The 13,602-nt window shown below is 37.3% G+C and overlaps 1 protein-coding gene across 3 annotated transcripts in view; it reads right to left on the bottom strand.

The window, feature by feature from the left end:
* Positions 1-12,967, bottom strand: part of sdr42e2 (short chain dehydrogenase/reductase family 42E, member 2) — a 42,022-nt gene extending 29,055 nt beyond the window's left edge. For 2 of the 3 annotated variants that reach the window (XR_012401280.1, XM_021474762.3), the window contains exons 1-3: positions 12,887-12,967; positions 6,694-7,071; positions 2,291-2,386 (exon numbers count right to left, since the gene is read on the bottom strand). Coding sequence is in view for 2 of the 3 variants with exons in the window: in XM_021474762.3 (XP_021330437.1) it covers positions 2,291-2,386; positions 6,694-7,041 (444 nt within the window). In the remaining variant the exon portion in view is untranslated. Of the gene's footprint in view, positions 1-2,290; positions 2,387-6,693; positions 7,072-10,339; positions 10,473-12,886 lie in introns of those variants that run through there. The other variant, XM_003198188.7, reaches the window with a different exon arrangement.
* Between the last annotated feature and the right edge of the window lie 635 nt (positions 12,968-13,602).

Raw genomic sequence — 13,602 nt, 5'->3', positions numbered from 1 at the left:
ATCCCCTTTAAGAATTTTCTTTTTCGATAGTCTACAGAACAAACCATCATTATACAATAACTTGCCTAATTACCTTAACCTGTGTAGTTCACCTTATTAACCCAGATAAGCCTTTAAATGTCACTTTAAACTGTATAGAAGTGTCTTGAATATTATCTAGTAAAATATTATTTACTGTCATCATGTCAAAGATAAAATAAATCAGTTATTAGAAATAGGTTTCTAAAACTATTATGCTTAGAAATGTGCTGAAACAATCTTCCCTCCATTAAACAGAAATTGGGGAAAAAAATAAACAGGGGTCCTAATAGGTCAGGGTGGCTAATATTCTGACTTCAACTGTATAAACAGTTGAAGTCAGAATTATTAGCCCCCTTTGAATTTCTTTCTTCTTTTTTAAATATTTCCCAAATGATGTTTAACAGAGCAAGGGAATGTTCACAGTATGTCTGATAATATGTTTTCTTCTGAAGAAAGTCTTATTTGTTTTATTTCGGCTAGAATAAAAGCAGTTAAATTTTTTTAAACACCATTTTAAGGTGAAAATTATTAGCCCCTTTAAGCTATTTTTTTCAATAGTCTACAGAACAAACCATCACAATACAATAACTTGCCTAATTACCCTAACCTGCCTAGTTAACCTAATTAACCTAGTTAAGCCTTTAAATGTCACTTTAAGCTGTATAGAAGTGTCTTGAAAAATATCCAGTCAAATATTATTTACTGTCATCATGGCAAAGATAAAATAAATCACTTATAAGAAATGGGTTATTATAACTATTATGTTTAGAAATGTGTTGTAGAAATCTTCTCTCTGTTAAGCAGAAATTCTGTTAAGCACTACCTACTGCGCCACTGCCTCGCCCTAGCTGAATAATAAGATATATAAATGTTGATTTGAATAGTTTATTAACCATTTACTACCTCACTCTGAATGATTCTAAAATCCACCAACTACTCATGAATGCAAATGGTTTGTAAATAATGCAATACTGAATTTAATGAGCAATTAATCAGTAATAAATTATGAAATACAATTATTAAGAACATTATAAATGTGCTTATTAGTCAAGAATACAGCATTTGTATCTGCAGTTATAAACTGCTTACTAACCTCTGTTAATGTAGAGTTAATACTTGACAATAATAAATTAACTATTTGCTAATGCTTAATTGATGATTCATGGGGCCCTATCATACACCCGGCGCAATGTGGCTACTTTCAGCTCGGCGCAAGGGTAATTTTGAGGTGTTGCGCCACACAGTTTAAATAGCAAATGCATTTGCGCTAAAATGTGCGCCCATAGGCGTTCTGGTCTAAAAAAGCAGGCGTGTTTTGGCGCGTTGCTATTTTGAGAAACTGTAAATAGTCTGTTCTTTAGTCCAGAACAAAGTCGGTCTATTGTCCAGCGCAGAGTGCGCCTGTCTTACACACTACAAACAATATGCAGAGCAATACGCAAATATCTTTACATTTGAAAAAGATATCATATATTAAGGTTATATATATAATAAGGATATATATAGGATATAAATATAAATGATTAAAATATTACAAAACATTAATTTCTAGCCTACATGAATTTAAAAACCACTGTCTTTACTTTCTTCATCTCGGGAGGCTTTTCCAGTTAATTCAATTTGCTTTTGTATAATGTTATTATTATTAGCAGTATTATTTATTATATCCATATTTATATTTGTTTTATTAAAAACAAGCTTAGGTTTGTCCACCTGTCAGGTTTTAGACCATATGGGGTATGGCAGTTGTATTTGGATATAACTCAGTATTTTCACCACACTTCGTTATTATTGTTCATTTATTAGTTTACTGAATTTAGAAATAGTTTTGAAACAAATCTTTGCGCTTAACAATCAAAATTAATTATTTATAAGCTAATTGATGTCTGTGCATAAAGGTTTCCCTATTCACAAGAGCAAAAGTGTAAGTGAACTTACTTTACGTCATGTAAATAGCAAATGCGCTTATGGCGCGACGCAGCTGGCTCTTAAAGAGAATAGGAGATGAGACTCAGATTGGTTTATTCTCAAAACACACCTATAACTCATTAAAAAAATAAACTCAACCCTTTTAGACCATGCGCCATGGCGCAAAGCGGATTTTCCCGTTCTTAAATTAGCAAAAATGCGTTCTGACGCGCCCTGAAAGCGTTTGCGCCCTGCGTTTTGCGCTCTGCGCATGGACCATCAAAATAGAGCCCATAGTGTGTAGTTATTATAAAGTGTTACCTAGGGTTCTCTCAGTAGATTAATGTTTTTACAGACTGACCTGTTCAGGTCCTGACATCCCATAGGACGCAGTGTGAAATATGACGTCCACTCCTGCACTGATCTTATACAGAGTATCATAATCCCGAATGTCGATCTTCAAGAAAAAAAACACACACACACAGATGTACTGAAACACAACAATGGCCATTCGATCATTATCAATATCACAGTAATCGTTCATTATATCAGTGTTTTTTAATACAAACTGCTGGTCTCCAATAATGCAGTTTATTATTCTATTAAAAAGATTTAGGAAACTACATCTTTTTAACATAACATCTCTCTACATAAGTACATCTGGAACAGACAAACTGCGGTAAGAAAAATAATGCTTTATTAATAAACTTAGAAAATGCTTGGCTTAACAATAATTTGCCTAAACTGTTACTTTAAGACACTCTTGATTCTGGAGGTCATTATTAATATTTCAGATGTTCTACATTTCAGATGTTCTACAATGTGCTCAGCCTGCTGATTTGTCCATTTACACACATCATATCATCACATGATCTCTTATTACAAAATCACATGACCTTTTTTAACGGCATACTGGAATTTGTTTGGTAAAAGTGTTTCCATCTTTTCTTATCGAATAAAAAATTTTAACCTACTCAGTTACTAATTTTCAAAATTTATGCGCATCTTGTTGTTTCCATCAACCTTTTTTTAATGAGCACATCCAAAATGCACATAAAAATAGGTGGATGGAAACATAGCTACTGGTGGTGCCTTTAAGTATCACATTTATACCTTTGATGAAGGCACAATATTGTATCTGCAGGTTTGAAAAACCAAAGGTACATTTAGGTTTACCATGGTACAAATAATGTCCTTAAAGATTTAAACTGCAATGGTCAATTGTGTCTCTTTGTCTTAAGGTATAATTCTGTTCCATGAAAAGGTACTGACAAGGGTTTGCACCGTCTTTGGTACAACATTGTACCATTTTTTTTACTACGAGTGTACTACACGCATAGGAGATAAATGACATCAGTATGTAATAACTGGTTATAATCTTTTACTGAACAGATATCGAATTGTCCCTACATGCATCGCAGTGCACTGAAGTAACAATTAATTTGAACACTCCTAGATATAACCATATAACTATGCTTTTGTATGCTAACAATTGTAAAGACAAAAGCAAAGCCTGATTTTGAAGGTTAGTTCGCCCAAAAACGAAAAACAAGTGTTGTAATTCTCTCCTCTGTTGAACACAAAACAAGACCTTCTTCAGAATGTTGGGAAAAACCAACCATTGGCATTCATTGCAGAAACACAAATTACTATGAAAGTCAATGGTTGTTTTTCCCAGCATTCTACAGTTGATCTTCCTTTGTGTTTAACAGAAGAAAGAAACTCAAACAGGATTGAAACAAATGGAGGAGGAGTAAATCATGTTTGGCTGAACTATCCCTTTAAACTCCTCAGATATAACGTTATACAGTTGAAGCTAGAAGTTTACATACACTGTAAAAAGCACATAACCATTTAAAAAAAAGTCAGATGTTAATGTGACTAAGCTTTTTCTCTTTTAGGTAAGTTAGGATTATCAACTATGTTTCTGCTTAATAGCAGAATAATGAGAGAGATATTTTTGAGAAATTGTTATAACTTTTCTTGAAAGTCAAGTTTACATTCAATAAGATTATTGTGCCTCTAAAAAAGCTCAGATGATGGAGTCAAGGTTTTGGAAGTTTCTGATTGGCTAATTGACAACCTCTGAGTTAATTGGAGGCACAACTGTAGAATAGTGCTGAAGGAAAACCTCAAACACACTGCTTCCTTGTGTGACAACATGGGAAAATCAACAAGCCAGAATCAACAAAAAAGCCAGATTACAATTTGCTAAATGTGTTTCATTTGGAGGGCAAAGGGGAAAGGTTACAAGCCTAGGAACACCATCCCAACTGTGAAGTATGGGGGCGGCAGCATCATGTTGTGGGGCTGTTTTGCTGCAGGAGGGACTGGTCCACTTCACAGCATAGATGGCATCATGAGGAAAGAACATTATGTAGAAATACTGAAGCAACATCTCAAGACATCAGCCAGGAAATTTAAACTTGGCCACAAATGGGTCTTCCAAACAGACCATGACCCTTAGCATACTGCCAAATTAGTTCAAATGTGCTTTGAGGACAACAGAGTGAATGTTTTGGCCACAAATTTTCTATAGGATTGAGTTTAGGACTTTGTGATGGCCAGAGTTAAAAAAGCTTGTGCGAGCAAGACAACTTTGACTCAGTTACACCAATTCTGTCAGGAGGAATAGGCCAGAATTACTTCAAACTATTGTGAGAAGCTTGTGGAAGGATACCCAAAACATTTGACCAAAGTTATAGGGTTCAAAAGCAAAGCTAAGAAAATACCAAGGAAATGTTTGTAAACTTTTTACTGTCTAGAAAATAATTAAAAAATTCTTCTTCAAAAAAAAAATTTCTCATTATTCTGGCATTTAGCAAATCTAGATTATGCAAATCCTAACGGACCTAAAATAGTAAATGTTTAGTATGATTTACCATCAGACATTTAAAATAAAATGGTTATGTTCCTTTTTTTCCTTTTTTGTGTGTGTATGTAAACTTCTGGTTTCAACTGTAACTACATCTATGCTTTTGTATGCTAAAAACGGTAATGACAAAAGCAAAGCCTGATTTTGAAGGTTGGTTCGCCCAAAAATAAACTCAAGTGGTTTAATTCTCTCCTCTGATAAACACAAAACAAGACACTTCAGAATGTTGGGAAAAACCAACCATTGGCCTCCATAGTAAAAACACAAATTACTATGACAGTCAATGGCTGTTTTTTCCCAGCATTCTTCAGTTGATCTTCCTTTGTGTTTAACAGAAGAACGAAACTCAAACAGGATTGAAACAAGTGGAGGAAGAGAAAATCATCTTTAGCTGAACTATCCCTTTAGGCTCCACGGACATAATCCAACCCAAGCTCATTCTGGAAACGTAGCCCCGCGGACATTTCTGGAGACCGCGATTTACGTGGCCGGAGGTACATACGGACGCGTTTAGTTTTTTCGAGCGAACGCTGCAGGGCGGTGTAGCGCCGCTCTGCTCCTTCTCTTTGCGCTCGTCGGCCGACGGCTCGCCTCCGAGTGGAGGGCTTTCCCGATGCAACCAGTTTGTCCGCTTAGCTCACATCGTTGCGTCCGCAGAGCGGAGGCCCCGGAGCAGGAGGGGGGACGACGACCGGGATCGAGTCCAGGGAACAGCGGTTCCAGAAACCAGGTAAGATGAAAAACAGAATCCGAAAAATAAGGGCGAGAACGCGGCAGGATCCAAAAATGCGGTCAAAATCGAAGACGAGGGCTTTTTTTCTGGACGGCTTTTGCAAACTGTCGCTTGGGTTTAAGGAAGGAGGAGGAGAAGGAGGAAGAGGAGGGCGGCCGGGTCGGCGAAAAAGCGCGCACAGCGGTCTCTCGTGGATCCGCGAAAACAAAAACCGCTCGAATACAAACCTCCCAGGACGTATCTCGAGGTCCGCAGGGCTACGTTTCCACAATGAGCCCGGGTTGATATAGTCATATAACTGCATCTATGCTTTTGTATGCTTAAAACTGTAATGACAAAAGCAAAGCCTGATTTTGAAGGTTGGTTCGCCCAAAAATTTAACTTAAGTGGTTTAATTCTCTCTTCTGATAAACACAAAACAAAACACTACAGAATGCTGGGAAAAACCAATCATTGGCATCCATAGGAACACAAACTACTATGACAGTCAATGACTATTTTTTCCCAGCATTCTTCATTTGATCTTCCTTTGTGTTTAACAGAAGAACGAAACTCAAACAGGATTGAAACAAGTGGAGGAAGAGAAAATCATCTTTAGCTGAACTATCCCTTTAGGCTCCTCGCATATAATCATATAACTACATCTATACTTTTGTATGCTAAAAACTGTAATGACAAAAGCAAAGCCTGATTTTGAAGGTTGGTTCGCCCAAAAATAAACTCAAGTGGTTTAATTCTCTCCTGATAAACACAAAACAAGACACTACAGAATGTTAAGAAGAAGAACCAACCATTGGCCTCCATAGTAAAAACACAAATTACTTGAAGTCAATGGCTGTTTCTCTCCAGCATTCTTTGGTTTATCTTCCTTTCTGTTTAACAGAAGAAAGAAACTCAAACAGGATTGAAACAAGTAAAGAAAAGCAAATCATATCAGAGTGAACTCATTTCATGGCAGTTTCAGATTCACTTTCACAGCTCTTTCCTACAGCAGTTTCTCCGAGACACCCGAGCACATCAGCGAAGAGTCATAAACCCTCTCTGAAACTCGAGGCCTGCGCGTCCTGTACTGCACACCTGTGCTTCTGTCACAGTCCACCGCCCCCAGCAGCAGCCTCTCAACCCAATATCCCCACACTCTCCGGTTTCCCCTCACCTGCTGGAAGACGGCTCCATCGGGGATGTCCCAGGGCGGCTGGTGGAGATCCAGCAGCACCACGGCGGCCCCCTGTCTGGCCAGAGCACGGCCCAGTCTGTATCCGAAGTACCCGGCTCCCCCTGTGACCAGCACCCTGCCGGTCCCGAACCGCCCTTTCCCCGAGTCCTCCAGCCTGTCGGACACCACACAGTTGGGACTGCTGCACAAGGCGCCCACAGCCCCGTTAGCTCTGTGCCTGAGAGGGATGGTGGCGGCGGCGCTGCGGGAGTGGGTCTGCCTGTGGCAGTCCAGTAGACATGCACAGGGCAGCTGCTCCATCTGACACGAGGACCTGTTCTCCTTCATAATGCACACGTGGGTTCAGATGCCTCCAGTCTGCAGGACGAACACAGACAGCGAGAGTCTAATGAACAGTGAAACGGATCTGCCTATGAGTGAGTGAATGAATGCATAATTCACTTCTCCATGTACAGAGGCCGATGCTAAACTTTTCCTTACACCCTGCACTTGCTCTTTGAAACCGCTACCAAAATCTGACTCACTGGTTGTTGAGACATGGGGACTGCTTATATCCCACTTCTTGCTGCTGTAAGATCCCATTCTATCAGCCCAACAACGGAATCTAATGAATGGTCGAAGGTTAAAAGCGTTTAAGCCTTTTTAGCGCTTCTGAAAAGAATTGTGTTATTTATTAGAATTTATTTATATTTGTTTGCAACTCTGAATTCAATCTGACTCTACTTTTAAGTGACCAAATTCATTAGTGACCAAATTTTCACGCCCGGGGGTTTACGTGTTTCTCACAGACAGGATCTTGACAATCTGAATTTAGTCAGAGGGTGCAGGGTTCACAAAAACCCAATTAGTCTGGTCGCCTCCTGCTCACTCTTACTAAAATGTATTTAATTAATTACATAATTTCCGTACAACTTGCTAAATCAGCGATAACCAGGAATCAAATAGTTTTCGAGCTGAAGTGCCGACTGCTCCAAACAGTCCCGTGCAATTCATTTGGATAGAATGTACACTAGGGTTGAGCGATGTCGACCAATTTGGCATCGTACGATGTCTAACGTGAAACATAGCAATGGATGATTGCATCGTCGTTGTAGGTGGCGGTGAATTAATTATTTATGAATAATTTATTAATTCATAACGAATTAATTATTTGTAACCTTCCATTTCAACTACCTTCGTTTTACCCATAACCAAATCATGAATAAATAAAGATAATTTAACCACAAATTACCACCTGCCAATCACTTTTTCTGTGGGATCTGTGGCATTATGATGGCGTCGACAAACTTGTTTGGAAAAAAGGTGCAAAACCGACAGAAACCAACAAACAGTACGAGTGAAAGCTTTATACCGATAAGATTAATTAAATATCACATTTAACAACTATAATGAGACGCAATCCAGCACTACATTCTTGATAAACTGTCTGACTGAAGATCGTGATGCCGGCTCAGAATCATGATGTCTATCGGCCACCATCCGTAATTTTTGAATATTGTAACCTTTTAACACTTCCTTAGTTTCCGCCGCTACTTTTAAATATGGTAACCTTTTAACACTTCTTTAGTTCCCACCACTACTTTTGAATATGGTAACCTTTTTACACTTTAGTTCCCACCACTACTTTTGAATATGGTAACCTTTTTACACTTTAGTTCCCGCCACTACTTTTGAATATGGTAACCTTTTTACACTTTAGTTCCCGCCACTACTTTTGAATATAGTAACCTTTTTACACTTTAGTTCCCGCCACTACTTTTGAATATGGTAACTTTTTTCACTTTAGTTCCCGCCACTACTTTTGAATATGGTAACCTTTTTTCACTTTAGTTCCCGCCACTACTTTTGAACATGGTAACCTTTTTACACTTTAGTTCCCGCCACTACTTTTGAATATGGTAACCTTTTTACACTTTAGTTCCCGCCACTACTTTTGAATATAGTAACCTTTTTTCACTTTAGTTCCCGCCACTACTTTTGAATATGGTAACCTTTTTTCACTTTAGTTACCGCCACTACTTTTGAATATGGTAACCTTTTTACACTTTAGTTCCCGCCACTACTTTTGAACATGGTAACCTTTTTACACTTTAGTTCCCGCCACCACTTTTGAATATGGTAACCTTTTAACACTTCTTTAGTTCCCACCACTACTTTTGAATATGGTAACCTTTTTACACTTTAGTTCCCACCACTACTTTTGAATATGGTAACCTTTTTACACTTAAGTTCCCGCCACTACTTTTGAATATGGTAACCTTTTTACACTTTAGTTCCCGCCACTACTTTTGAATATAGTAACCTTTTTACACTTTAGTTCCCGCCACTACTTTTGAATATGGTAACTTTTTTCACTTTAGTTCCCGCCACTACTTTTGAATATGGTAACCTTTTTTCACTTTAGTTCCCGCCACTACTTTTGAACATGGTAACCTTTTTACACTTTAGTTCCCGCCACTACTTTTGAATATGGTAACCTTTTTACACTTTAGTTCCCGCCACTACTTTTGAATATAGTAACCTTTTTTCACTTTAGTTCCCGCCACTACTTTTGAATATGGTAACCTTTTTTCACTTTAGTTACCGCCACTACTTTTGAATATGGTAACCTTTTTACACTTTAGTTCCCGCCACTACTTTTGAACATGGTAACCTTTTTACACTTTAGTTCCCGCTACTACTTTTGAATATGGTAACCTTTTTACACTTTAGTTCCCGCCACTACTTTTGAATATGGTAACCTTTTTTCACTTTAGTTCCCGCCACTACTTTTGAATATGGTAACCTTTTTACACTTTAGTTACCGCCACTACTTTTGAATATGGTAACCTTTTTACACTTTAGTTCCCGCCACTACTTTTGAATATGGTAACCTTTTTACACTTTAGTTACCGCCACTACTTTTAAATATAGTAACCTTTTTACACTTTAGTTCCCGCCACTACATTGGAATATGATAACCTTTTTACACGTCCTTAGTTCCCGCCACTACTTTGGAATATGATAACCTTTTTACACTTCCTTAGTTCCCGCCACTACTTTTGGATATGGTAACTTTTTTACACTTTAATTCCCGCCACTTCTTTTAAATATGGTAAACTTTTTACAGTTATTTAGTTCCTGCCACCACTTTTGAATATGGTAACCTTTTACACTTCTTTAGTTCCCACCACTACTTTTGAACATGGTAACCTTTAACACTTTGTAGCAAAATTAGCTCAATATTTGAATATTAATGATCAAGAAAACCAAGTTATTATTAATTATGAATATTCAAAACTAACTTAAAGTTAATTTAACAAAATAAATGTAACAACGACTATAAGACTTTTTTCACTTTTATAAGCTGTAGCAAGGGTCTTTTACCCTTAAAGTTACCGTTTCTGTGAGGCAAACAAAGACAATCCAACATGATTATAGCGCGATTTATTGACTAGTCTAACACACAAACGCACAATAAATAACACACAGTAAGTAAAAGAAAGGGAGGGAAAATAGAAGCTGGGTACAGAATGACTCAGTTCAACCAGACTTAACAAGAGTCACAGAAGGATCATTAAAACACGTTTAAAAGGGCACAGCTTTAAAGCACATATAAAGAAAATACTTGCATTAACTCTCTTACTCTCTTTTTCTTGATGCACGTGGAGGTTGGAGATCCTTTAGGAGTTCTTGTGTCCTGCTCGATTTTGTGGTTGAATAGTCGAATAGTCCCACGAGGCGCGAAATTAGTTCAGTTGTCGGAAAAGGAAAATACAGAAAGAAATTTTTTCTGGAGACGATTTGGGGGTGTAGCAGGTATTTAAAGGTATTGGTCAGGTCACTCTTTGAATGAGAAAACATTAAATTCTCCAAAACTGTTTGTCAAGGTTATGATTAGATTTTCTATTTGGAATCACCAATGAAAATGAACGACAGCTGTCTCTTAAATGTTGTTTCTGGATGTTTGAGTCAAACGAAAACTGCCTTTTATCAGGCATGCACAACTGAAGGGAATAAGAACCTCCTTTATGGCTGTTTCTGGAGGATAATCTGTCAATAACCTGTCAATGAAATTAAGTAACTACCCCAAGGTCGTCTGAAGTAACTTCCAACTTATTTCTTGTAGTAAATCTTCACCCAAAATGACAGAGACGTCTCTGTTTACAAGTGTGTGGGTGTTCAAGCTGTCTGTCATGTTATTTAGGTTTTAATGGTGGAGGTGAGGAATTCCTGAGGTCAGGTGGGACATACTTTACCTCACATTTAATTAATACAAATTACAAAACCAGAGAACAGGTTTAGTGGCATGGGAAGTTTAAATACAAGGTTCCCTACTGTATTTTAACCTCTAGGTTAGAAACTCGTGGCACATGTGTGGGCATATAATTCCACTTTTGCTTGTTTAACAATGGGAAAAAAGGTCAATACACACTTTGTATTGTCTAAAAGGGTTGTTCTCGTTCTCTTAAGGCATTTTTTCCAATGCATGATATGGTATAGGTACAGTAAGGCTCAATTGTGGAGGCTTTTCCACTAAGCAATTCAATGCAAATGTCAACCTTGCCACAGTGAAACCCTTTCTAGCTTTGTGTAGACTTATATTTTAAAGTTATGTAAAAATACAAAAAAATGTCTCTGTCAATGTTTTCATACAATTATATTTGATTTACCGAAGTCGCACAAGTGCCAATTAAACATCAATCATATCCATAACGGAAAGCTGTCACATCCATAACCAAGCTTTTCCCTCAAAAATGCAAAAATGTCAAATAAAATGAAATCAATCATGTTTGTTCTGTAGCGAGACAACTTTTATCTTTTTGATTAGCATTATTTCTTTTGGGTTGTGCAGTTTAATTCACAGATTTTCTACAAAGTGTGTTGTATACTATAAACTCAGATCCCTTGGCTCAGTCCGATTCAAACCCTAACCCTATGACGTCATTTTCCGTCATGAATTTTTTCGCGCTATTTTAAATTTTTCGAAAAACCTATTTGATCAAACTCGTCCTAGGCCGTTTCTCCGATTTTCACCAAAATTGAATCACATGATCTACAGACCATGCCAACCAAAAGTTATGGAATTTCAGTTGATTTGACCAACCGTTTTTGTTTAACTTGCGATAAAATTTAACGTAGGACTTGCGAAAATGGACTTGAGACAATATCTCCGTAACGCATTCACCGATTCACACCAAACTTGGTGTGTGTTATGACAACTAGGGTCTGAGGTTATATGCGGAGTTTCAGCGCACTGCCCCATAGTGGTCTGGAGATACAAAAAACTTGCATTTTTGCTTATAACGTCTCAACCTTTCATCTGAAACTCGTAAAACTGGTCTTATTACATCCGGCAGAGCATGTTGAGTCGAATGATGTCTGATTTTCACAGGTCAGCCATTTTGGCCATCACCCATTTCAATTTTTGGCCAAAAATGCTATATTTTACCAACACATTCACATATCATTACAAAACATTGTATGCATCTTCAACCCCATGCCCTGAAAGTGCTCAAAAACTTCAGGAGCAGCGCCACCTTTTGGGCAAAAGTGCTTGGCCCCTTAATTGCTGCTTGCAGCTATATTTATTATTATTATTATTATTATTATTATTATTATTTTATGACAAAGTAATGACACTGAATGGACGAATTCCTTTATACATACACTTCTTTCCTGTTCTCAAGCCTGTCGACTCCATGTCTCATAAATAATCAGCTTGCCTTTTGGTTTAAGTGGAAAAAGGTTTTGGAAAAGCAGAGAGGGTTAAATAATGACCCAATAAAATACAATACCTAACTGAATCCGGTGTTTATCAGAGAACTGTCCATAATGGCTCCAAAAATAGGGCAAACTTAAACCCTTTACTGAATTACCATGTAATTAGAGAGTAACCTGAACCCTCCAAACAATGTGACCCAAAATAAAACACAGCTCGCAAACCCCAAAGCACAATTAAACCCACACATCAAGTGTTCAGTGCATAGAGGGTGACATATCAAATAAAACATATGTAGTTGTAGCAGCACTAATGTAGACTGGTTTGTAATCGATACGAGCCTACAGCCTGCATGTGCGTCCTGGAGGATCATTAAATTTGCAGCATGTCCTAATTATTATTTCTCTGCTCCTCCACAACACATTTATTAGGCAACTGATGAAGTTAAAAAAGAAAAATGACATGTTTTACCTCAGTCTGTGGTCATCGGTGTGCTCTGTTCATCAGCTGCGCGTGCCCCGCGTCATCCTGCCGGAGTTTCTGACGTTCTGCAGCTGTCAATCACCTGCTGCGCTTCACCTGAGCGCGTAACCGTAAAACACCAAAAGCACGCGCATGCGCACAATGCACACATCACGTTGGGTTTATGGTGACTACAAACACATGAAAAATACTTGAATACTTGAATATATGAAGAGATCAGATGCAAAAACCTCTAAATGCCGTCTGAACATTTCCTCTAAAATAAGTATCAGTCTCATGTGGGTTTGTTTAGTACGTTTATGGCATAGAATAAGTCCTTTTCCCGGTCTTGAAAGTGATATCTCAACATAAACAAAGGAGGCTGAGAAAAAATTTATAGTATATATAATACAAGTATTTACTAGTATATATATATATATATATATATATATATATATATATATATATATATATATATATATATATATATATATATATTTACTAGTGTATATATATATATATATATATATATATATATATATATATATATATATATATATATACTACAATTCACCACAGTTTACAAAATCTAAAGCTTGCTACAATATTTATTACTTCATTTATTTACTTAGTTCATGACAGTTACAGTTTTTTTCCAATTGTTTACACACATTTTCTGAAAGCAGGTCTCATATTGTCAGAACTCTACACACAAATCACAAAAA

This window comes from Danio rerio, chromosome 3 (assembly GCF_049306965.1).
Source record: "Danio rerio strain Tuebingen ecotype United States chromosome 3, GRCz12tu, whole genome shotgun sequence".
In the NCBI taxonomy this organism is placed as follows: Eukaryota; Metazoa; Chordata; class Actinopteri; order Cypriniformes; family Danionidae; genus Danio; species Danio rerio.
The sequence above is the reverse complement of the archived record's forward strand: the minus strand, read 5'-3'. Positions and strand labels throughout refer to the sequence as shown.